The sequence below is a fragment of the Coregonus lavaretus genome (assembly GCF_964263955.1).
Source record: "Coregonus lavaretus genome assembly, chromosome: 25".
In the NCBI taxonomy this organism is placed as follows: domain Eukaryota; kingdom Metazoa; phylum Chordata; class Actinopteri; order Salmoniformes; family Salmonidae; genus Coregonus; species Coregonus lavaretus.
The window spans coordinates 37,542,550-37,569,793 of record NC_140012.1 but is presented as its reverse complement, the minus strand read 5'-3'; the positions used below and the strand labels follow the sequence as shown (position 1 = coordinate 37,569,793).

The window sequence follows — 27,244 nt, the reverse complement described above, 5'->3', positions numbered from 1 at the left end:
AGCTTTAAAAGGAGGGTGGTGCTTGAAATGATTGTTCTTCCTCTGTTAACTATGGTTACCTGCAAGGAAACACGTGCCGTCATCATTGCTTTGCACAGAAAGGGCTTCACAGGCAAGGATATTGCTGCTAGTAAGATTGCACCTAAATCAACCATTTATCGGATCATCAAGAACTTCAAGGAGAGAGGTTCAATTGTTGTGAAAAAAGGCTTCAGAGCGCACAAGAAAGTCCAGCAAGCGCCAGGACCGTCTCCTAAAGTTGATTCAGCTGCGAGATCAGGGCACCACCAGTGCAGAGCTTGCTCAGGAATGGCAGCAGGCAGGTGTGAGTGCATCTGCAAGCACAGTGAGACAAATACTTTTGGAGGATGGCCTGGTGTCAAGAAGGGCAGCGAGGAAGCCACTTCTCTCCAGGAAAAACATCAGGTACAGACTGATATTCTGCAAAAGGTACAGGGATTGGACTGCTGAGGACTGGGGTAAAGTCATTTTCTCTGATGAATCCCCTTTCCGATTGTTTGGGAAAAAGCTTGTCCGGAGAAGACAAGGTGAGCGCTACCATCAGTCCTGTGTCATGCCAACAGTAAAGCATCCTGAGACCATTCATGTGTGGAGTTGCTTCTCAGCCAAGGGAGTGGGCTCACTCACAATTTTGCCTAAGAACTCAGCCATGAATAAAGAATGGTACCAACATATCCTCCGAGAGCAACTTCTCCCAACCATCCAAGAACAGTTTGGTGACGAACAATGCCTTTTCCAGCATGATGGAGCACCTTGCCATAAGGCAAAAGTGATAACTAAGTGGCTCGGGGAACAAAACATCGACATTTTGGGTCCATGGCCAGGAAACTCCCCAGACCTTAATCCCATTGAGAACTTGTGGTCAATCCTCAAGAGGCGGGTGGACAAACAAAAACACACGAATTCTGACAAACTCCAAGCATTGATTATGCAAGAATGGGCTGCCATCAGTCAGGATGTGGCCCAGAAGTTAATTTACAGCATGCCAGGGCGGATTGCAGAGGTCTTGAAAAAGAAGGGTCAACACTGCAAATATTGACTCTTTGCATAAACTTAATGTAATTGTCAATAAAAGCCTTTGACACTTATGGAATGCTTGTAATTATACTTCAGTATACCATAGTAACATCTGACAAAAATATATAAAAACACTGAAGCAGCAAACTTTGTGGAGACCAATACTTGTGTCATTCTCAAAACTTTTGACCACGACTGTACAGGCAGTTAGATTTGGGTATGTCATTTTAGGCGAAAATTGAAAAAAAAGGGTCAGATCCTTAAGAGGTTTTAATATGCAGTGGGGAAAAAAAGTATTTAGTCAGCCACCAATTGTGCAAGTTCTCCCACTTAAAAAGATGAGAGAGGCCTGTAATTTTCATCATAGGTACACGTCAACTATGACAGACAAAATGAGAAAAACAAATCCAGAAAATCACATTGTAGGATTTTTAATGAATTTATTTGCAAATTATGGTGGAAAATAAGTATTTGGTCAATAACAAAAGTTTCTTAATACTTTGTTATATACCCTTTGTTGGCAATGACACAGGTCAAACGTTTTCTGTAAGTCTTCACAAGGTTTTCACACACTGTTGCTGGTATTTTGGCCCATTCCTCCATGCAGATCTCCTCTAGAGCAGTGATGTTTTGGGGCTGTCGCTGGGCAACACGGACTTTCAACTCCCTCCAAAGATTTTCTATGGGGTTGAGATCTGGAGACTGGCTAGGCCACTCCAGGACCTTGAAATGCTTCTTATGAAGCCACTCCTTCGTTGCCCGGGCGGTGTGTTTGGGATCATTGTCATGCTGAAAGACCCAGCCACGTTTCATCTTCAATGCCCTTGCTGATGGAAGGAGGTTTTCACTCAAAATCTCACGATACATGGCCCCATTCATTCTTTCCTTTACACAAATCAGTCGTCCTGGTCCCTTTGCAGAAAAACAGCCCCAAAGCATGATGTTTCCACCCCCATGCTTCACAGTAGGTATGGTGTTCTTTGGATGCAACTCAGCATTCTTTGTCCTCCAAACACGACGAGTTGAGTTTTTACCAAAAAGTAATATTTTGGTTTCATCTGACCATATGACATTCTCCCAATCCTCTTCTGGATCATCCAAATGCACTCTAGCAAACTTCAGACGGGCCTGGACATGTACTGGCTTAAGCAGGGGGACACGTCTGGCACTGCAGGATTTTAGTCCCTGGCGGCGTAGTGTGTTTCTGATGGTAGGCTTTGTTACTTTGGTCCCAGCTCTCTGCAGGTCATTCACTAGGTCCCCCCGTGTGGTTCTGGGATTTTTGCTCACCGTTCTTGTGATTATTTTGACCCCACGGGGTGAGATCTTGTGTGGAGCCCCAGATCGAGGGAGATTATCAGTGGTCTTGTATGTCTTCCATTTCCTAATAATTGCTCCCACAGTTGATTTCTTCAAACCAAGCTGCTTACCTATTGCAGATTCAGTCTTCCCAGCCTTGTGCAGGTCTACAATTTTGTTTCTGGTGTCCTTTGACAGCTCTTTGGTCTTGGCCATAGTGGAGTTTGGAGTGTGACTGTTTGAGGTTGTGGACAGGTGTATTTTATACTGATAACAAGTTCAAACAGGTGCCATTAATACAGGTAACGAGTGGAGGACAGAGGAGCTTCTTAAAGAAGAAGTTACAGGTCTGTGAGAGCCAGAAATCTTGCTTGTTTGTAGGTGACCAAATACTTATTTTCCACCATAATTTGCAAATAAATTCATTAAAAATCCTACAATGTGATTTTCTGGATTTTTTTTCCTCAATTTGTCTGTCATAGTTGACGTGTACCTATGATGAAAATTACAGGCCTCTCTCATCTTTTTAAGTGGGAGAACTTGCACAATTGGTGGCTGACTAAATACTTTTTTTCCCCACTGTAAGGAAGTAAAAATTATTTATACTTTTACTTTTGATACTTAAGTATATTTAAAACCTAATACTTTTAGACTTTTACTCAAGTAGGATTTTACTGGGTGACTTTTACTTTTGTCATGTTGTATAAAGGTATCTTTACTTTTACTCAAGTATGACAATTGGGTACATTTTCCACCACTGAAAACAAATGTTATATCTGTTGTCACAAACTCTAACAAAGCACTATTTTCCCACTTAACTCTGTTTCTCCTGTCCAATAATGTGTTACAACCGTAAAAGGGGAACTACACCTGCTGATTTGGCCTCGTTTTTTGGCTTGCTCCTCAAGAAATGCTGGCGGCCATGACAGAAGCCGAATGCGAGTTGGCTTGGGGGTGTGGTTTGATGTGGGTGTTTCTTGGGTGTATCCTTGCCACCACCAAGACACACCCATCTGTCAGAACCTTGCCCACAGCTGTTTCTCCCCACTCAATCACAACAAACAAACATCCTGCAGTTTGAACTCAATAACGACAGGAAGATGTATGGTGAGATGCCGGAGGAAGCTTTGAATAGGTAAGTAGCCTACAGAATAATATGAGAAGAATGCAATTGCTGAATTTATGTAGATATTCTAAACTAAGTGTTTTGATATCTTTCAAATGTAGTAACAGGTCCATGTAGAATAAACAACCCTGTACATAATACCATAGAAGCAGTGTTCTGCCAATATAACAATGTGCACCTTTTATCTTTCATTGTCATTCCTAGCTGATACAGATACCTTGCCTATCGGCATTTTGTCTTGTGATAATGGGGATACCTTGGCAAACATGTCAGAGTAGTCATACCTTCCTGTGTGGTGTCCCATATACAACAGGAGTTCCCTCATCCTGGTGAGAAAAAAACACAGGGTTTCTCCTTCCGCATACTGACTGATACCATTAAATTCAATAATAAAAAAGACAATACAAGTAAAAGTTGTGTCTAGTAAACATTTTATGCCGAGTGCCAGGTCTCTCTCCATTCAGAGACACCAGTATCAAGCCCGTCTGTCTGTCTGGACTTCATCACGTCATCTTGCAAGTCTCCATGTGCTGGCTCCATACATGTTTCTGTGAACACATAGTCACTGTTCTATTACCAATGGCAGTTAGGATAGGTAATATCTGACACACAAACAGGTACTATGTTGAAGTTTGTGCAGGTCACACTAAACCTACCTAATTCTGTTCTCCCCATCGACGACCGTTGGTGAGCAGGCAAGAGGTGAGGCTGGAGGTGAGGCCTTTGCCAGAGCCCCATTGATAGGCATGGCAGCGTAGATCAGCTCCTGGCCCCTCATCAAAGATACTGGTCAGTCACACACAAACACACACACACACACACACACAGAGCACTGATTACATTATTAATGGTGGTTATGATCAGCCTGGTGGAACCAACCTGATCGCTGTGTTCACATTTCTATTTCTATATGAAAAAGAATGGTGAACACAGCAATCAGGCTGGTTCAACCAGGCTAGGTTATGCCCTGGACATTATAGAAAATAAGCAACAAATAATATCAGTTTACATACATTTTGTTTCACAATTGAGTTATCAAATGTATCCAAGTAATGAAGTGGGTTACCTTCTGTATTAGTACAAATTATGAGCCTGTGAAAGCTGTTGCCGCTGACAGGTGAAGGTTGCTGGTCGGATACTTGGCAATATGTGGCTAACTGTTCCATTCATAGGAGTGCTCACAGCGAGGGCATGTCTGCATGATGCTGATAGGGGGCCCTCTTGCTGGTGTTCTTTATGCTGCATGTCCGGCTGCAAACTGGACATCTCTTGAACAAGTGCAGCAGGCAATCTCATGAGGTGGTGTTGACTGGGAGGGCCTGTAACAGGATGATATAATAGACAGCCAAGTGGTAAATTACATTTTGTTCTAAAGAAAGGGCAAAGCTTTTTGCTAATGCACTTCACAACCAAAATGACTCTACTAGTTGTATCTGCTTGGCTGGGGAATTAGCCTACTATTTTATCAAGTGTTTTTGAATACAACTTTTCACATTACTTGTCTGTGTTGATGAAGTCATCTGTGTCATCAGGGCAGCAACTCGGGTCACAATCAGAGGCCTCATGATGGTCTGTCCTTTTCATAGGAGTCGAGGGAGACTGGAAACAATGAATGAGGTGTCACACGGGTACTTGTGTCGCATTACACACTTTTATTCTGAGGTCTTGCCTGACAAGCTGTGAAAATAGCAAGAGAACAGTGAATTAAATTATTTTTGGAGGTCGCTAAACCATTGCAGTCCCATTGCTAGACATGTTATGGTACCCACCTTTGCTCTTTCTGGTAGGTCCTGGCATCCGTTCATGACCAACTGTGCATTTTGTCTAACAGAAAAACAAGGTCAATGATTGTCATCATCCCTCAGTTATAAACATAGCTAGAGAAATAACAATCTCATTTGGAAGCTAATTCTATGCTTTACAGATGTAGACTGACTGCTCCAGATTGGATTAGATTCAGGCCGGTGACGCCGTTACACTATGCATGTTTTGCTATGGCCCAGGGTTGGTTTGAGTTTGTTGCTGCTAGTTAGTACACTGTTGTAGACTGACATGAGTTACCTAGTACTATCATAGCTGCATTCAATATTTACTGTATTTGTGCACTAGACATGGGTTGCACCTCGGAGGCTAATGTGATTGTTTAGTCTACATTAAACTAAAGAAGAGGGTCATGGAAACACGATGGCAATGCTAAAGTAGGCAAAACATTTGTTGGAAACAACTTTGCCATATTATGATGTCTGTTGGGTTCTATTTTTCTCATAATTGGATCTGTATGTGATGAATAACTTAGAAGGAATGCATTAATGATAAGCATAGGTTTGTACTATACTGATATAAATTGTTTCACATAACAGGCTGTGATTCATGTAAGGAACGTTAGGGGGTAGGACAGATAAGACTTGTATTTCTTACAGATACGAACACTCTCTCTTTGTTGTCTGTGAAACCGTCCTTGAACGTAGGTACATAGAGTACAGATTGGAAGGGTGTCTTTTGGGTGCTGACTCTACAGGTTATTATGATAGCAACTTATGCCTGGGAACGGTGGAGCGCCAAGGGGTGGAGCGCCAAGGGTTTAGGACTAACCCGTGCGCCAACGGATTGGCTGAGTAAAGTCTAAACCACACTCAGTCCTTTACTCTGATTGGCCAACAGAAGAGGTGGGAACTCTCTGTCAGAGTATTTGAGAAAGAACCTGTAAACAATAGTTTAGTTCTCTGAGTGCCCTGCGTGGTATTTCAGCGGACCCGTATATACGAACCTTCATACTTATCATACATACATTTTGCATATAATAAATTAAGCTTGGATTGAAGATCTCTTGATTCTTATTCCAATACCAGATTTGAATTACGCAATTTCTAACATGTCGTCAAATTTACTCTAGAGAGATGGCAATGTTGCCATTACTGTTACTAGCGAAGTTTGTCAAAAATAGCTAGCAATGCTAATGTTAGCTAGCTAAAATACTGTTGTGTCTTCGATCTTAGTTAGCTGGCTAAAGTTATACTGCATCTAAAGTCAATCTGGTGACATCACAATCATGACAAAAGGTTTTCCTACTAATTATTTGTCTTCTTTCGAAATGTTATTGCCAAGACCGAGTTGTATTGAGGTAGGCTAACAGTAGCCAGCTATCTAGTTAGTTAGGTAGGTAGTTAGCTAGCTAGAGAACGTCAGCTAGGCTAGCGATGATAGTGATAATGATTATCAAAATATACATAACCAGATACATAACCAGCAGTCTAGTGTCTAGCTACCAGTATACTCACCACCACTGGGGAGCAACGAACTCCAACCACCTATTGCGCATGATAGGGTCCTTCGGCAGGGCATACAAACCATACATTTTACATTTACATTTTAGTCATTTAGCAGACGCTCTTATCCAGAGCGACTTACAGGAGCAATTAGGGTTAGGTGCCTTGCTCAAGGGCACATTTACGTCATTTAGCAGACGCTCTTATCCAGAGCGACTCACCAATTGGTGCGTTCACCCTATAGCCAGTGGGATAACCACTATATGGATTGACCATGCATTGCATGGTCAATCCATATAGGGCTGTTCAGTCTTGAACAGCCGTGATCCTTTGAACGCGTTGGTTGGGGGGCGATGAACAACAGGAGCCCCATTCAATAAAGGGAAGCGAAGTGGGCTGAGGGGCGATTTGCGTGTGGAGCTTGGAAAAACGGGGCATGATTTGTTGACATAATTGCAATCCAAACCCAACCTTCATTTACTCGTTGTGACACACTGAGGTTCCAAACTCTGTTTTAGGCGAGACTGACTTTACGACCAAAATTATCCTATTTACACTTTGTAGTCAATTTTGACACTAGAATAAATAATTCCTACCCACATGGATGCCACATAGGCCGTTTTCAAACTGATTCGTTGTTTTTTAGGGGCAGTCGCTCTTTAAGCCCAGAACACTTTGATTTTCAGATCACTGCTGGCACTTTAATAATGCATGAAACGTGTAAAGTGTGTCAGTTTTTTGTTTCTAATAGTATCAACAGTCGATTTTACAGTTGACAACAAATGCAGTCAACCACAAACAATAATACAGGTTTTTTGATATTATACCTGACTAACTAATCTAACAGTTGTAAAAAGATAAAGGGAAAATATGAGAGGAAGATAGGAAGTAACAGGGTGTTGACTTGATGCACTCTATCTGACAATACACAGACTTCAGATAGACGGTGGAGGAGGAACGAATTAATGAAATTCTGCAGTATTTCAATTAAATGTTTCAAGAACAAAATTACATGTACAGTGCCTTGCAAAAGTACTCATCCCCCTTGGTGTTTTTCCTATTTTATTGCATTACAACCTGTAATTTAAATTGATTTTTATTTGGATTTCAGGTAATGGACATCCACAAAATAGTCAAAATTGGTGAAGTGAAATGAAAAAAATAACTTGTTTCAAAAAAGTATAAAAAATAAATAATGGAAAAGTGGTATATTCACCCCCTTTGCCATGAAGCCCCTAATTAAGATCTGGTGCAACCAATTACCTTCAGAAGTCACATAATTAGTTAAATAAAGTCCACCTGTGTGCAATCTAAGTGTCACATGATCTGTCACATGATCTCAGTATAGTTTACATACACCTTAGCCAAATACATTTAAACTCAGTTTTTCACAATTCCTGACATTTAATCCTAGTAAAAAATTCCCAGTCTTAGGTCAGTTAGGATCACCACTTTATTTTAAGAATGTGAAATAATAATAGAGAGAATTATTTATTTCAGCTTTTATTTCTTTCATTACATTCCCAATGGGTCAAAAGTGTACATACACTCTATTAGTATTTGGTAACATTGCCTTTAAATTGTTTAACTTGGGTCAAACATTTCAGGTAGCCTTCCACAAGCTTCCCACAATAAGTTGGGTGAATTTTGGCCCATTCCTCCTGACAGAGCTGGTGTAACGGAGTCAGGATTGTAGGCCTCCTTGCTCGCATACACTTTTTCAGTTCTGCCCACAAATCTTCTATAGGATTGAGGTCAGGGCTATGTGATGGCCACTCCAATAACTTGAGATGTTGCTTCAATATATCCACATAATTTTCCTTCCTCATGATGCCATCTATTTTGTGAAGTGCACCAGTCCCTCCTACAACAAAGCACCCCCACAGCATGATGCTGCCAACCCCGTGCTTCACGGTTGGGATGATGTTCTTTGGCTTGCAAGCAACCCCCTTTTTCCTCCAAACATAACGATGGTCATTATGGCCAAACAGTTCTATTTTTGTTTCATCAGACCAGAGGACATTTCTCCAAAGATCTTTGTCCCCATGTGCAATTGCAAACCATAGTCTGGCTTTCTCATGGCGGTTTTGGAGCAGTGGCTTCTTCCTTGCTGAGCAGCCTTTCAGGTTATATCGGTATAGAACTCGTTTTACTGTGGATATAGATACATTTGTACCTGTTTCCTCCAGCATCTTCACAAGGTCCTTTGCTGTTGTTCTGGGATTGATTTTCACTTTTCGCACCAAAGTACGTTCATCTCTAGGAGACAGAACACGTCTCCTTCCTGAGCAGTATGACGGCTGCATGGTCCCATGGTGTTTATACTTCCGTACTATTGTTTGTACAGATGAACGTGGTACCTTCAGGCGTTTGGAAATTGCTCCCAAGGATGAACCAGACTTGTGGAGGTCTACAATTTTTTTTCTGAGGTCTTGGCTGATTTCTTTTCATTTTCCCATGATGTCAAGCAAAGAGGCACTGAGTTTGAAGGTAGGCCTTGAAATACATCCACATGTACTCAAATGATGTCAATTAGCCTATCAGAAGCTTCTAAAGCCATGACATCATTTTCTGGAATTTTCCAAGCTGATTAAAGGCACAGTCAACCTAGTGTATGTAAACTTCTGACCCACTGGAATTGTGATACAGTGAATTATAAGTGAAATAATCTGTGTGTAAACAATTGTTGAAAAAATGACTTGTGTCATGCACAAAGTAGATGTCCTAACCCACTTGCCAAAACTATAGTTTGTTAACAAGACATTTGTGGAGTGGTTGAAAAACGAGTTTTAATGACTCCAACCTAAGTGTATGTAAACTTCCGACTTCAACTGTATATACACCTGTTCTGAAAGGCCCCAGAGTCTGCAACACCACTAAGCAAGGGGCACCACCAAGCAAGCGGCACCATGAAGACCAAGGAGCTCTCCAAACAGATTATCGACAAAGTTGTGGAGAATACAGATCAGGGTTGGGTTATAAACATTGAACATCCCACGGAACACTATTAAATCCATTATTAAAAAATTCAAAGAATATGGCACCACAACAAACCTGCCAAGAGAGTACCGCCCACCAAAACTCACGGACCAGGCAATGAGGGCATTAATCAGAGGCAAGAAACAGACCAAAGATAACCCTGAAGGAGCTGCAAAGATCCACAGCGGAGATTGGAGTATCTGTCCATAGGACCACTTTAAGCCATACACTCCACAGAGCTGGGCTTGACGGAAGAGTGGCCAGAAAAAAGCCATTGCTTAAAGAAACAAATAAGCAAACACGTTTGGTGTTCGCCAAAAGCCATGTGGGAGACTCCCCAAACATATGGAAGAAGGTACTCTGGTCAGATGAGACTAAAATTGAGCTTTTTGGCCATCAAGGAAAACGCTATGTCTGGCGCAAACCCAACACATCTCATCACCCCGAGAACACCATCCCCACAGTGAAGCATGGTGGTGGCAGCATCATGCCGTGGGGATGTTTTTCATCTGCAGGGACTGGGAAACTGGTCAGAATTTAAGGAATGATGGATGGTGCTAAATACAGGGAAATTCTTTCAGTCTTCCAGAGATTTGAGACTGGGAAGGAGGTTCACCTTCCAGCAGGACAATGACCCTAAGCATACTGCTAAAGCAACACTCAAGTGATTTAAGGGGAAACATTTAAATGTCTTGGAATGGCATAGTCAAAGCCCAGACCTCAATCCAATTGAGAATCTGTGGTATGACTTAAAGATTGCTGTACACCAGCGGAACCCATCCAACTTGAAGGAGTTGGAACAGTTTTGCCTTGAAGAATGGGCAAAAATCCCAGTGGCTAGATGTGCCAAGTTTATAGAGACATACCTCAAGAGACTTACATCTGTAATTGCTGCAAAAGGTGGCTCTACAAAGTATTGACTTTGGGGGGGTGAATAGTTATGCACGCTCAAGTTCTGTTTTTTTGTCTTATTTGTTGTTTGTTTCACAAATAAAATATTTTGCATCTTGTGTAAATCAAATGAAACAAACGCCCCAAAAATCCATTTAAATTCCAGTTTGTAAGACAACAAAATAGGAAAAATGCCAAGGGGGTGAATTCTTTCGCAAGCCACTGTATTTAAGTATTTTTGTTGTTGTAGTGAGGATAATAACATTAGTAATCTCTCAAAATTATACTTTAAGGATTTGTTTTATTTGTATGTTTATCTCACATAATATAATTTAAAAGTATGCATTAAGGTGTCTGTAATGGAATAAACTTGAAAAAAAACGAATGTAGACATTAATAAATTCATTTCTATAGCTTCCAAAATGTTTTTTACAACAGTGGGGCTGCCACTGGCGCGGTGGATTCAACACAGCGCCCCCTATCAGTAATCTAGTGTATCTATAAATCATTGGGAGGACAGGGTCCTGCTTTTAGACCGCAAGTCAACAGTGGTACAACATTAAACAGTAGGCATAACAATTCTTTCTTATCACGACAATTTAATTGATTTAGAAATAGAGCATTTGCACAGTTTGACGCCAGTTAGTATAGTGCCTGTTTCTGCCATCCCAGGGTGATGCCCCCTCTCTGTCCTTTCATATGTCTCCACCCTGCACCCTCCCTCTGTATATGTGTCATGCTTGCAGAGGGAAGAAAGCACGATAATGACCCTTACCTTCTCCTCCTGCAGCCGGCTTCCTAGCCACGGATAATCCTGGATGAGTTGTTCATAGCTCAGGCAGTGCTTCACCGTGGTGGGGATGTTGCCCATCCGAAACGCTCCCGTTTGGCCTGTAGAGCTCCCCCAGGATCCTCTGGCTCTGACACCCGCAGTGATGGATCTTTATGCTCGACTGCAACAAATATACATGGTGGAGTTCTCTGATCAATACGCTCACGAAGCAGACAGGGTGGATGACTGAGACCCTGGCCACCCCCCCCCCCCCTCGCTGAAAGAATCACATTAGAGGACGGCAGCTGAGAGCAGAGAGCTGGCAGTGACTCCGCAGTTGCCGTGGCAACCGCATCCCTAGGAGGGAGTGGATGGAGACAGAGAGAAGATAGTCAGCGAGAGAGAGAGAGAGAGAGAGAGAGAGAGAGAGAGAGAGAGAGAGAGAGAGAGAGAGAGAGAGAGGGAGCGAGCGAGCGATAGAGAGAGATTTAAAAAGGCGATGAGAGAGTGGCATATGGAAGGGACGGGAGTGTCAGTGACTAGCTGGCTCACTGGGGACTCAAGTGTGAGCTAATGTTTTGTCTGGACTAGTCTGACAGTGTTACGAGGGACTGTGTGAGCTGAGAGGTCAGGAAGCTCTCAAAAGGGAAGTACTTGCCTGCCGAGTCTCTGGGCTCTAGAATAAGACCAGTCACACACTGCTTATTGTAAGTCCCCCACCTCCCCCTTTCAGGATGAAATCTAAGGCTTCAGGGAAACAGGCTGCTTTGATTGATCTCCTGTGACTGAAACAGCTGAAGGTTTTCCATTGCCAGGTGTGCCACTAGCTGCCAATGTCAACGGCGTAGCGTAATAAAATCCTCTTGTAAAGCAGGGGCACAGTTTACCAGAGAAAGACCCATTCTTTCTCACCCAGATGTTAACAATAGAGGGGCTTAATGAAGTCCTAGCACTGAACCCTTTCACCATAATAAGCTGCCCTGCAATGAGAGACCCCTACCCCACTCAGGGGGAGAGACGGAACTCGTATGACCGTCCCATGAAAGGTCTTCAGGTCTCTTTGTGTCATTGACTCCCAGGTTTATGTCCATCACTTGTCACCTCCCTAAATTTGAAAACTCCCTCATGGCAGATCATTTAGAATCCCACCCTCACAACCTTCTCTGGGCCACTGAAAATAGGGAAGGGTTTCGGCATGGAATGCCAACCCTGCCATTTTTGCAGATGGTTTCCATGATGGGTGCATAAATCACAGTTAAATTGAAAGGGAGAGTTTAGATGAAATTGAAAGGTTGCTATTGAAAGGCTGTCATTTTAGTCATCTCGATAAAAAACTGTTTGGCTGTAGGTTTACTATTCTGTGGAGTTTCTGCGGACACATACAGTATCATCATATTGTATACCTGCATTAATACTCAATTTCAGTTGAATGGGTTAAAGGTAAAGTAATCCAACAACAATGTGTCATTGCCAAAGCAAGTTTATAATTCTACTAAACAGTACAGTGTTACTATCTGGGGCCTGGGCAAATGAAAATGGCCTCTGCAGGGTAGATTTTCAAAAGGCTGGTACTGAATCTCTGGCAGCTGGAATAAACTACATCGGTTGCATGTCCCTAACTGGGCATTTAATGTTTCCCTTTCATGAGAGCTATGCAGCTAAAAGGACAACAATGGAAGCTCATCTTGACTAATACCAGCTGCTGAGGGTAACTTTTAAAGGGGGGAAAAAAGCCCCTTAGGGGAATCCCTACTTATTCAAAGCTACGCAGTGCAGGTGAGTGAGGAAGTTTTATGTTAGAGAAAACACATATCAAAAGGATATTAATAGGGCTTTTGTACATTTGAAATAGCTTAACGATTCATGCCATGAATAAGAGCAGGCTGGCATTTATTGGGATGAATCTTGTCCTGGAGGCAGCTCTGCAGAGTGGTCATTAGCTGACCTAGCCACAGTGAGAAAGTTACAGAGGCATAAATATCATACCCCACAAAAAATGCTAACGTCCTCCCCTGTTATTGGGAATGGTGAGAGGTTAGCATGTCTTGGGGGTATGATCTTTGTGTCTCTGTAACTTTCTTACTCATCATTATTCACAATTAATTTAGGATTATACGTAATCCTGGTAGCATCCACATTAATGTAGAAGTGTTCAGAAAAATATTGTATTCTTATTTACAATAAAAGTGACTCCAATATGACGCAATACATTTTTACCATTAAATTCTATTGGGCACAAAATAATCTGAAACACAACCAAAACAAACTGCAAATGCATCTCACAAGTTTGTAGTCCCAAACTTGATGTAGTCATTGCGTGCTAAGAATATGGGACCAAATGCTAAACTTTTGACTACTTTAATAAACTTATAAATTAATTTGTCCAAATACTTTTGGTTCTCTAAAATGAGGAGACTATGTACAAAAAGTGTTGTAATTTCTAAGCAGTTCACCTGATATGGATGCCTTCAAATTAAAGCTGACAGTCGGTACTTTAAACTCATAGTCATTGTATCATTTAAAAGTGCTGGTGTACAGAGCCAAAACAACCAAGAATGTGTCACTGTCCAAATACTTTTGGACCTCATATACACAATATATTTTACACATGAAACTCTTGGAGAGCAATCAGAAGACAAATGAATTAAAATATGTAAAATAAAAACTCAATGGCAAACGGCAACAGTTTTCCTCTTAAAGACCCATCTAATCTGGAAAATGTTGCTTGTGAGTAATTGAGAGTATATCTTATTATGTTCAGAAAGAAACAAATGTGAAAAACACACTTTATAGGGAACAGGTTTTTCACAACATGAAAGGGTTTTAAACTCTCAGATATTGAAAACAAAATGGAACACAGAAAACAGGATCCAGATTAAACCCATTTTCATCCCTACACCTGTCTTCAATTCGAAACCATGTATTTGATTGAATTGCTTAAAAGCACTGGTTGCAATAGAAGATCCTCGTTCATTCTTCAGCTGTGAATGCTAGAATACGTTTTAACAATGTCCGTTATTTATGGGCAGCAGGGAAGCTTTATAAATGTACTCTTCAACCATGGAAAGTTAGAACTAAATTAGCTTACCAGTGATTATCTGGTTGCAAAGGTCTGTGTCAGCAAAATCTGGTCAGAATGGATGAATTGAGATGTGTATGTGGGCGGCATCATATATGCTGAATAGATACAATGCGATAAAAATAAACAGATCTGTGACCTTTCCCCCTCAACCAACGTAAAAGCCTTTATAAAAACAGCGGGTTACCTTATAGTTTTCAGGAAGGTCGACTGGCTGTGGCCAACTTTCCATAGCACCCCTCAGAGACAGCATGTGTGTTAAAGATTACTTTGGAGTAGTCACATTGCCTAGCATCCCTTGGTTTTTGGTTACAAAAGTCACTGACCTCTGCGTTGGGGCCACTGTCCCCAAAGGACCATCAAGTGCAGGGTCATGTAGGACATTTCTCAACAGATTTTCATGCTACTAAGCAGTAGCTGGCTTTGAGACCCGTCGACTGCTTGTTATGCCTTCTATGACAGCTCTACCGTATGTACACAGCAGCAACATGTTGACTGTTAAAGTACTGTTCAGCAGGTGGGAACGCAGAAGAATTTACCGTCATTGACTCATTAAAACTTGGAATCCGAATTACGATGAAAAGTTATTATTTTTGCTTGAACATGATGGATTGGCTGTAAGATTGCCACATGGTCAATTTGAATCCTGAGAAGACTCCTGCCGGGCTATTAAATAGAACACTAGGTAACAACAGGTTTGACATTGATGTATCTAGGCAGATGTTCTTATGCAGCTTAAGATGTATTGTGCAGATTGGTTAATTACCCAGTAGAGGAATCTAAGGCTCTGCTCATGTTATAAATGATCTCTCAAATGTTCCCATCTCTTTGGTGGGAGAAATTATATTTAATAGCATTCTTTACAAGAGCCAGAGAGACAATGTGTTAAATGGCAGCTGTTGATATCTCTATTTACTTTCTAAGTGACCAGAGAGGTATACAACATAGGATAATTAATGATCTAGCCAGCTTACTTTGAGAAACAACCCCAAAAAATGTCTGATTCATTAAGAAAGCTTAACATAAGTATGGGTTTTTGGTTGTTGAGTCAAGTAGACCACACCCATTTCAAGCTTAACTTTCTAAAAAATAAAAAGTTATTTCTGAATATTTAGCTGGCTAACTCATTGATCCTGCTTTGTATGATTCCTCCCTGTATCTATTTTTCAAAAACAAACATGTCTTCCTCGGATGTTGTGAGAGGATGAAAAGACAGTAGAGAGCATAACTAATCTTTCTGGTGAGGTTTAACACATAACTACACACAAAGAAATACCTGACTGATGAGGAACCCAATGCACAATGGATTTCGTATCCAAAGCAACAGTATTATTCCCTGTGCCTAGAACAACAGATGGAACTTCCGTTTAGCATCCCCTAGCCTGGCAAATCTATTTTACTCCACCTATCCGTCTTACACAACTAGACACATTTTGATGCAATATTTGTCTTGGCTGCCATGACAGTGATGAAGATTGACTAAGGAAATTATAGTCTCTTCTTTTATCCAAAGACTAAAACTACTAATACTGTGTCAATGTACATCCGTTTGGAATACTGTTTGTCATCAGGCTTCTTTTGGCAAGGATGTTACTTCTGGATGTAACCACTGACAGGCAATAGTGCTTTTTAATTTCACTTGGGCCCAGAACTGACAGAGAAATAGAAACCAGGTGGGTTTGTCTTCTGATCTCTGGCAGGAGATCAACCATCGGCTTTTGAGTCTTGATGATAAATCAGTATGTTTAATATGAGATCTCGGACCTTGTTTAAACCCATTTCAGAAGAAGATGGTTAATACTATACAGCTGATTTAGTCCGTTTTTTCCTTACTATATTTTTCTTTTAGGTATTTTCCCCTGAAAAACACATATCAGTCATGTTGTTCTGTCCTGGTGTAGTATTGGAAAACATGCATAAAAGCGCTATTTGACTGTATCCTTATGACATGGCTGACTGCAAGTTACTGTAACATGCCTACAGCCTTGTACAGTAAGAAGAAAGCACACATTCTCTTCCCAAGTTCGCATGATGTAGCCAGGAGCTCTGACTTTGTTCCTACTGGAAAACATTAACAAGTGAGATTATCCAGAGGCTAGCCTGTTTGAATTAGACCCCTTGGGGAAATACAGATGTGTTTCATCAATATGAGACTTGCACTGGCCACCCTGCCTCTGATAACATCATAGAGTGATTCCAAAGGTATTCATTGTAGCATTAGATGTTACTCTTAAAACCCTCAATGTTGGACTTTCATTTCAAAGACAGATTTACAAGAATGTATTCAAGAAAGTAATTGATTAAACCAGTCACACTTTACATGAAACAGCAGTCTATAACACCGTTACTGTATAATTATTTGCAAGGCATGTTTCCTGTATTAGTCAAAAAAATAGTTGTTTTTATTTTTATGAAATCCACAACAAACACAGCTTTCCATAACTGAAAGTAAATCCCAAATCTCCGATCATTACATGACAGCAGAATCAGGAATGCACCTCACCTCTTCAATACTGTAGTTGCCAAGGAGACTACACTAAACAGGAACACATACAGAACATGTTTACATTTTTATACAGGCGATAAACTGTCAGATACATTTGTCAGTTCCAGCTATTCAATTTAGAGTTAGCGATGATAAAACAAAAATGTAACACATAAAATGGGACAGGAAAAATATATAAAATGTGGAAATATGGCATCATTTGGAATCATTTGGCATGAAATTCTCAAGAATAAATGACTGGCAAACTGTTGTTTAAGATTGATAGCAAAATGTTATCCACTGATCTTCAAACAGTAGGTAATTCACATAGGGCCAATATTCAGTACGTAATCCTCCATTTACGTTTGTAACAATGGAGGGGAACCTTGAATTTGTCCTAAATTTACAACACAAGACACAAGTTAACCTTGGGAAAATGCTTGCTTCTCATGAAAGGACGTCTGAAGATGAAAGTTTCAGGGCAAATCCTGCCAAGACACAGGTACTTCATAATACAATGATTGGAGAAGACATATCAGGTAAAATGCAGCCTTTTGGGACTCTGGGAAGACAACACACCACCACACTTTCTCTAGTTCAGGAAACAAATGTGCATACAAGCACACATACACACTATATGGCAGTGTTAGGAGACATTCCTTCAGTGGCGGCTCCTGAAAAAATTCTCAGGAGGGGCAATTTTTCTGATGATTTAGGTGACCTACACACATTTAAAAAAAGATATGTCCAGCAACAACATGAAGACAGGGGCAGCATATAAGTCAATACCAGAAGCATTTATTGACTGATCTCAAAAGTGTTGGCTTACCAGGGTTGGTGGAGCCCTCAGTTTCATCTTTGCCTCGCAAAGCTAACTCAAACACTCCGCAAAACTTCACACACTGGATTAGCCGGCTGAGGATGTGGCGGTTCTTGCTAATGTCGTAGTAAATATATTTGTTATAGTGAATATGGAATATGATATGTTGAGTAAAATGTTGTGCTAAGATCTATTTAGGTCAGGAGCTGGTTATAAGTTCTGTTCCTATCCAATAACAATGGACAAAAGGGTCCTATCTTGTCAGCCTTGTCAGCAGGTGGCCAAGGACAACACCCACGCCATAGGCCTCTCAGTTCTTCCAACTCACGAGTTCTTGCTCTGAGGACACACACACACACAAACACACACACACACACATCATCACTGTTAAACACACACACACACACACACACACAAAAATCCCCTCTCTTAGGCTGAACATTTGAAGACAGAGAACCCGACTCAGAGCCAATGCAACAGTGACAGTAGCCTGGAGGGGACCTCGCCCAACTCATCAGGACCAATCAGAAGATCAGAACTACTAGATTGAACCTACTTCATTTATTGCATAAAATGTCTGCACACAATGTTTCGGGGCTCTCTTCAGATAATAATAATAATAATAATAATAATATGCCATTTAGCAGACGCTTTTATCCAAAGCGACTTACAGTCATGCGTGCATACATTTTTGTGTATGGGTGGTCCCGGGAATCGAACCCACTACCTTGGCGTTACAAGCACCATGCTCTACCAGCTGAGCTACAGAAAGTGGATACTCATGGATGCGCATTGCAATTGTAAAATGTCAACACAATTGGAGACACCACGTCATTTTTGGAGACATGTTATTGACAGTAAACTATTGTAGATGCGACTGCTAACTAAATAAAACATTTTAGCTGGCTAGCTAATCATCTTAGCTAAATGTGGGGCAAACAATTCAGTTATTTACCGTTAATTTGAGGGATTGGGGTGAAAGAAATCGAGTTACATAGTGATACTTTACGATATACTGTATTGACAATATCGCAATATTTTAGCGCTAGTTGGCTGTACCTGCACCAAAACACCATTATTGTTCCTTCATAGCTTGTTCTCAATCTTTTCACATTGGGAGCCAATTTGTTTTCAGCACTTTTATTTCCATGACTGATCAAAACTCGTTCTCATGGCTTTCTGATCCCTCTGCAACAGACATATGGTGCGCAATAAAATCACAGTATCGAATCGCAATACGTATAGAATCATGAGACTCGCAATGCTGATGCATATATCTTATCGTGAGGTTCCTGGCAATTCCCAGCCCAAGTTCATTTGCCACAACAAATCTCTTCGCTAGCAAACGCGATGTCTTCTCCAAAACGGCAATGTGTCTCCAGCAATGTTTACTTTTTTGACGTTCTATGGCATCTCCACTTTCCAAGCATATATGACCACATGTAATATTTTGGTAAGTGATGCAAATAGTGAACTATGTAGGGCCAGGATGTAAAATATATGTAGCTGCAGCAATTTCTCTTATCTGATATGGTAAGTAATGGGGCTTGATTTATAGCTCCCTAAGAGTTTGACGAACGGGTCCGTGAACGCGATTGCAGATATCTTTACCTCTGAATAAACTGCCTTATATTATACAATTATCCACCTTGTCCAAAAGTCTCTACTTTTTCTCCGTTCTCCAGTAAACTTGTTTTATCAACAATAGTAAGGTTCAATGACACAGAAAGCAGTTCAATGTCGGGGTACAGAGTCGCTCTCTTACCAGGATCGCGGTCCGCTCTGACCAGGGTGAAGGTGACCGGCTCCACCTCTCTGTCCGGGACTCTGTCATCCAGTCAAGTCTCCCAGCTGTATTGGGATTACAGCTGCCTGCAGCGTTTTCATTATTTAGTCCGTTCGTAGCGGGTATGTACACGATCAACAAGATCAGTCCAAAACCGAAGATCAGTCCAAAGCAGAATGTTTGCAGAATGTTTGTAAACTAAGTCTACAAATTAAAAACATAAAATAACGCCACACTGCAGGTCGCAACATAGACGCTGATAGCCGCCATTGTCTTAGTTACGTTCAACGTTACGTCACGTATGACGAAAGCGCGTAAGTGCATGCACACAGACACCCATAGAGAATGTATTGAAAGCTTTGAAATGTGAAAAAAATAGATTTTACATGACAGGCTATGAGAGACTTCTGGGCGATTTTCAACCTGACTGAAATCGCCCAAAAACGGGCGGGGCCATTTGAAGCACGACTTTAGCCTGATTTGACATTTAGTGGCTGGCAGATCAGACGTGAACACTGATAACTGCTGTTGCCGTGATATAATTTTTTATAAATTTATTAAAAAATATATATAATTTTTTTTTTATTTTTTATTTTTTATAATTGATTAGAAAAAAAATCCCTTCCTTTTCCCGTTTGGCAGTGCGTCGCCCATATCGCCCTATTGAACAAGCCGTCCCTGCATTCCTTGTGTGTCTTGCTGCAGCCTTGTCATACCAAACAACATGTACAAATCTGACCCAGATGGCCGTGCTGTTTAAGAGACACTGATTGAGCTGTAGTGGAAGTCCCAGCCCACTCAAAGAAGACAAACAGGGAGTACCGGAGCCATATATTTAGACAGTTAGGCCAACTTATAGAATGTTGTATATGGTTCTAATTCTAGACATTCAGTTAGATAGTATTGTCTAAATATTCCCAATGTAATGGTAATGGGGAGCTAACAGTAAGATGGCTGCCATAAAGTGCTATGTAAATGGCTCATTATGCAGAAACCGCATTGGCCCAACTCTTTATATAAATGACTCTATAGGGAGAACCATGTGGAATGATGAATAAAGTAAACTGAATAACATTTTTATTAGATACAATTTCACCAGCCTTGTGGACAGAGTGTAAGCTGACACTTTGAAAATAAACTGTGAGGCAAAGAAAAATTACAAAATCCTGTAGTTAACTCAAGGGAAACAGAAGTGGGGATTACCCAACAGAATTGACAATTGCTGTTGTTTTGTGGCCATTCATTTACATCTATTAATTAGATCACTGAAAAACCAATGTTAACCCTAAAAGCGCCCAAAATGTCAATTTCTAAACCCCTCTGAAATTGTAGGACTTTGTCAAGCAACTAGTTATAGACAAAAAACCACAATTTATCATGATTTCTGTGTTAATATGAAATAAAAAATAACCTCTCTTTTGTTTACTAATGGTGTGTGGCTAAACTGAAAATGTAGACTCAATAGTAAACTTTGGCACAGAGGTAGAAGTACATTATATACCCTGAAAATATATAGATACAGTGGGGAAAAAATGTATTTAGTCAGCCACCAATTGTGCAAGTTCTCCCACTTAAAAAGATGAGAGAGGCCTGTAATTTTCATCATAGGTACACGTCAACTATGACAGACAAAATGAGAGAAAAAAATCCAGAAAATCACATTGTAGGATTTTTTATGAATTTATTTGCAAATTATGGTGGAAAATAAGTATTTGGTCAATAACAAAAGTTTCTCAATACTTTGTTATATACCCTTTGTTGGCAATGACACAGGTCAAACGTTTTCTGTAAGTCTTCACAAGGTTTTCACACACTGTTGCTGGTATTTTGGCCCATTCCTCCATGCAGATCTCCTCTAGAGCAGTGATGTTTTGGGGCTGTCGCTGGGCAACACGGACTTTCAACTCCCTCCAAAGATTTTATATGGGGTTGAGATCTGGAGACTGGCTAGGTCACTCCAGGACCTTGAAATGCTTCTTACGAAGCCACAGCGAAAAATATAGGAAGAAAACTCTCTTGGTAAATAGTGTGGTCTACAGCTTATCATGAGATACTCTAACTCAGGCGAGCAAAATGTCGAGACTTCCTTGGTATTAGATTTTATGCACCAGCTGTTGTTTACAAATATACACAGACCGCCACCCCTTGTCTTACCGGAGTCAGCCGCTCTATCCTGCCGATGTGGTGTATATCCCGCCAGCTGTATGTTATCCATGTTGTCGTTCAGCCACGATTCGGTGAAACATAAGATATTACAAATTTTTATGTCCCTTTCGTAGGATATCCTTGATCTTAGGTCGTCCATTTTGTTTTCAAATGATTGTACGTTGGCTCATAGGATTGATGGAAGAGGCAGATTACTCGCTCGCCGTCGGATCCTTGCAAGGCACCCTGACCTACGTCCTGACCTCTTTCTCATGCGAATGACGGGGATTTGGGCCTTGTCGGGTGTCTGTAGAATATCCTTTGCGTCCGACTCTTTGAATAAAAAATCTTCATCCAATACGAGGTGCGTAGTCACTGTCCTGATATCTAGAAGCTCTTTTTGGTCATAAGAGACGGTGGCAAAAACATAATGTACAGAATAAATTACAAATAACGTGAAAAAACACACATAATAGCCCAATTGGTTAGAGGGCCGTAAAACGGCAGCCATCTCCTCCGGCGCCATCTCTGTTGGTACCATGTCACCAGAATAAGACCCTCGATATTTATTGGAAAGGAGCATCAAGCACATCACCTTGCACTTTCACCACCCTGTGAAGTTCATAACTTATTTCATCTGTAGCCTAATAAACTGCATGTTTTCCCGATTCGTAGTGGTAGGACCACACAACATGTCATCGCCTGACTCCAAGTTTACGTCGATATGATGGTTATTATATCTATATTTGCACATAAAAGCGTTTCCACCACCATTTCTCGCATTAATACATTTTACAGACACAAAAAGATCTCACCTTGTCTAGAGTATTTTGTTTTGTCGACATTATTCAAATTTTATAAACAAATTTGCTGTATCCATCAGGCCTTTCGTGACATTTTTTATCCAACATGTACTTTACTCGCATAAAAAGGTTGGATGGAAACCTGGCTAACCTTCAATTGGAACTGAATTGATAGCTAAAGTCTGATGCACCGGTGCCCATATCATCTATATCACCTATATCGGTGGCCATCTTAGGTCGTAACGGTATCTCAGATTAGCTCAATTGCTAATTTCTCAGTCTCTGAGTATCACAGAAACACAACATTTTGAACGAATAACAGACAAATAACATAACAAGTGACTATGGATGAAAATGATGAAAATATCTGTTCAAAACATGAAAAACATACAAAAATGTATATTTTAAATTATCAAATTTGACTATAAATGTGTGAAAGTTATAAAATATATGCTTATTTTGTGGATTGTAAACCCTTTACTTGTGTTACAAAAGGTTAATAAAATAAAAATATTTTTGCTATCATTTCCAATTTGGGGTCAGAAATGACCCCTGTTGGCGCTTTTAGGGGTCTAAATAGCCTATGTTGGCGCTTTTAGGGTTAATGATATTTTATTTGACCCATGAGTAAACCTCTAAATGACTTTCATAAACCATACAATGTGTTGTTTTCCTCTTTCCCCCTTATTATTCTTTGTAACACCGTCTATAGAGGGGATATTACGCATGTTGAGGCATTTGACGACACTTGTTCTGTTGTTAAATATATCTGCATGAATAATAAATGATGATGAGATTGATATAAAAACAACTGATTACACAGACAAGATATTACCTGTCATGTTACTACTGCAATTCACCAGGTTCATCAAGTACAATCTAATAGCATTGTGCTATTCCACGATTCTCAAAGCACAGGAAAAAGGCATTCTTCTCCTTAACAGTCTTCAATTCCAACACTGAAAGTGAGGAATTGGAATTGAAACAGCAAAACAGCCAATTGTCCCTACTCTACTTGTATCTTACAAGGTTACAAAAACCCTTGTTTTCCGTTTTCAAATACTATACATCTGTTTTGATCATTACAGAGAGAACAACCCAATCAACTCGCAGCGCTTCAGACCCTCCCCATGTGATGGCTGGGCCATCTCAGGAACTAGTAGGTCTGTTTTTTCAATTAATCAAATCAAAGTTTATTGGTTTATCAGTTTATCGGTTGCATACACAGATTTGCAGATGTTATCGCAGGTGCAGCCAAATGCTTGTGTTTCTTTCTCCAACAGTGCAGTAATAATACCTAGAAATACAAAACAATACGCATATAATCCCAAACAGTAAAAATAAAGAAATTAAGAAATATCAGAACGAGCAATGTCAGTGTCTGGAATATATGCAGTACCAGTCAAAAGTTTGGACACACCTACTCATTAAATGGTTTTTCTTTATTTTTACTATTTTCTACATTGAAGAAAAGTAGTGAAGACATCAAAACTATGAAATAACAAATATGGAATCATGTAGTAACCAAAAAAGTGTTCAACAAATCAAAATATATTTTATATTTGAGATTCTTCAAATAGCCACCCTTTGCCTTGATGAGAGCTTTTGACACTCTTGGCATTCTCTCAACCAGCATCACCTGGAATGCTTTTCCAACCGTCTTGAAGGAGTTCCCACATATGCTGAGCACTTGTTGGCTGCTTTTCCTTCATTCTGCCATCCGACTCATCCCAAATCATCTCAATTGGGTTGAGGTCGGGGGATTGTGGAGGCCAGGTCATCTGATGCAGCACTCCATCACTCTACTTCTTGGTAAAATAACCCTCACACAGCCTGGAGGTGTGTTGGGTCATTGTCCTGTTAAAAAAACAAATGATAGTCCCACTATGCGCAAACCAGTTGGGATGGCGTATCGCTGCAGAATGCTGTGGTAGCCATGCTGGTTAAGTGTGCCTTGAATTCTAAATAAATCACAGACAGTGTCACCAGCAAAGCACACCCACACCATAACACCTCCTCCTCAATGCTTTATAGTGGGAACTACACATGTGGAGATAATCCGTTCACCCACAACGTGTCTCACAAAGACACGGCGGTTGGAACCAAAAATCTCAAATTTAGACTCCAGACCAAAGGACACATTTCCACCGGTCTAATGTCCATTGCTCGTGTTTCTTGGCCCAAGCAGGTCTCTTCTTCTTATTGGTGTCCTTTAGTAGTGGTTTCTTTGCAGGAATTCTACCATGAAGGCCTGATTCACACAGTCCCCTCTGAGCAGTTGATGTTGAGATGTGTCTGTGACTTGTTTTTTTTTTACATTGATATGTTTTTTTTTTTAGATTGGTACATCACTGTTGCTGGGCAAGAACTTAATTAGTTCCTCTCACTGGGTTTGTGTGTGTGTGAAATGGGCATCTGACCTGTGTTTGGGTCAGATTCTACAGTTGTCTTATCTTATCAGTGACTGAAACCAGACTTTGACCCTGTGGCTTTTCTTAGGCAGATCAGGCTAAACCCTTTGTCTCTCCTTGGGCGTCTTCTTGATTATTTACAGCATGACGGGAGGGGAGAGAGGGGTTGGGCTTGGGTATGTTTGAGAGATTGATTGTGGACCTGCCATGTCCAACAATCAATCTCCAGGTCAAGCCAGGGTGAGTCAGGGTTGAACAGAGTTCAAACTAAACATGAGTATTTTTACATGACAGGGCTGTTATTTGTGCATACTAGAGGGAGGGGAAGTCAGATTTCACCACTATCATAGACTAAGGAGGTGGGCGGAGCGGTCAAGAGGGGGAAACTGGAGACAGTGGTGGGGGAACGAAAGTGGGAGGGGTTAAGCTCAAATGTATGTAAAATTACTATATAAACTGAGATTGGGGAGGTGGAAAATCAGATGCTCTGCAGACCACTCGGCTTTGTCCATTGTAATAAAGTCTATCTTAATTCTACAAAAACTCTGGGAATACTTTGGTTCTTTGATCAATATAAGGACGAATTTACCAGAACACTTGAACTCTGTGAAGCATTTATTTGGGCTGCAATTTCTGAGGCTGGTAACTCTAAAGAACTTGTCCTCTGCAGCAGAGGTAACTCTGTGTCTTCCATTCCTGTGGAGGTCCTCATGAGAGCCAGTTTCATCATAGCGCTTGTTGGTTTTTGTGACTGCACTTGAAGAAACGTTCAAAGTTCTTGGAATGTTCCATGTTGAATGACCTTCATGTCTTAAAGTAATGATGGACTCTTGTTTCTCTTTGCTTATTTGAGCTGTTCTTACCATAATATGGACTTGGTCTTTTACCAAATAGGGCTATCTTCTGTATACCCCCCCTACCTTGTCACACCACAACTGGTTGGCTCAAATGCATTAAGAAGGAAAGAAATTCCACAAATTAACTTTTAAGAATGCACACCTGTTAATTTCAATGCATTCCAGGTAACTACCTCATGAAGCTGGTTGATTGCCAAGAGTGTGCAAAGCTGTCATCAAGGAAAAGGGTGGCTAACATATTTTTGGATTTGTTTAACACTTTTTTGGTTACTACATGATTCCATATGTGGTATTTAATAGTTTTGATGTCTTCACTATTATTCTACAATGTAAAAACTTGTCAATATAAAGAAAAACCATTGAATGAGTAGGTGTGTCCAAACTTTTGACTGGTAGTATGTAATTATATATATATAAATAAAAGAGAGAGAGAGAGAGAGAGAGAGAGAGAGAGAGAGAGAGAGAGAGAGAGAGAGAGAGAGAGAGAGAGAGAGAGAGAGAGAGAGAGAGAGAGAGAGAGAGAGAGAGAGAGAGAGTATTCAGACCCCTTGACTTTTTCCCCATTTTGTTACGTTACAGCCTTATTCTAAAATGGATTACATTGTTTTTTTCCCCTCATCAATCTACACACAATACCCCATAATGACAAAGCAAAAACAGTTTTTTAGATGCTTCACAGTAGGGATGGTGCCAGGTTTCCTCCAGAACGTGACGCTTGGCATTCAGGCCAGAGAGTTCAATCTTGGTTTCATCAGACCAGAGAATCTTGTTTCTCATGGTCTGAGTGTCCTTTAGGTGCCTTTTGGCAAACTCCAAGCAGGCTGTCATGTGCTTTTTACTCAGGAGTGGCTTCCGTCTGGCCACTCTACCATAAAGGCCTGATTGGTGGAGTGCTGCAGAAATGGTTGTCCTTCTGGAAGGTTCTCCCATCTCCACAGAGGACCTCTGGAGCTCGGTCAGAGTGACCATCGGGTTCTTGGTCACCTCCCTGACCAAGCCCCTTCTCCCTCGATTGCTCAGTTTGGCCAGGCGGCCAGCTCTAGGAAGAGTCTTGGTGGTTCCAAACTTCTTCCATTTAAGAGTGATGGAGGCCACTGTGGTCATGGGGACCTTCAATGCTGCAGACATTTTTTGGTACCCTTCCCCAGATCTTTGCCTCGACACAATCCTGTCTTGGAGCTCTACGGACAATTCCTTCGATCTCATGGCATGGCTTTTGCTCTGACATGCCCCATCAACTGTGGGACCTTATTTAGACAGGTGTGTGCCTTTCCAAATCATGTCCAATCAATTGAATTTACCACAGGTGGACTCCAATCAAGTTGTAGAAACATCTCAAGGATGATCAATGGAAACAGGATGCACCTGAGCTCAAGTTTGAGTCTTATAGCAAAGGGTCTGAATACTTATGTAAATAAGGTATTTCTGTTTTTGTTTTTCATAAATTTGCCAAATTTTCTAAAAAACTATTTTTGCTTTGTCATTAT

The 27,244-nt window shown here is 40.8% G+C and overlaps 1 protein-coding gene across 1 annotated transcript in view; it reads right to left on the bottom strand.

Moving 5' to 3' along the window:
- LOC311101201 (3-hydroxy-3-methylglutaryl-CoA lyase, cytoplasmic-like) overlaps positions 1–11,470 on the bottom strand; it is a gene marked incomplete at both ends in the record, with an annotated part of 39,855 nt that extends 28,385 nt beyond the window's left edge. The window contains one exon of the mRNA XM_084142303.1: positions 11,375–11,470. Coding sequence (XP_083998429.1) covers positions 11,375–11,470 — 96 coding nt within the window. The remainder of the gene's footprint in view (positions 1–11,374) is intronic.
- Positions 11,471–27,244: the final 15,774 nt, after the last annotated feature.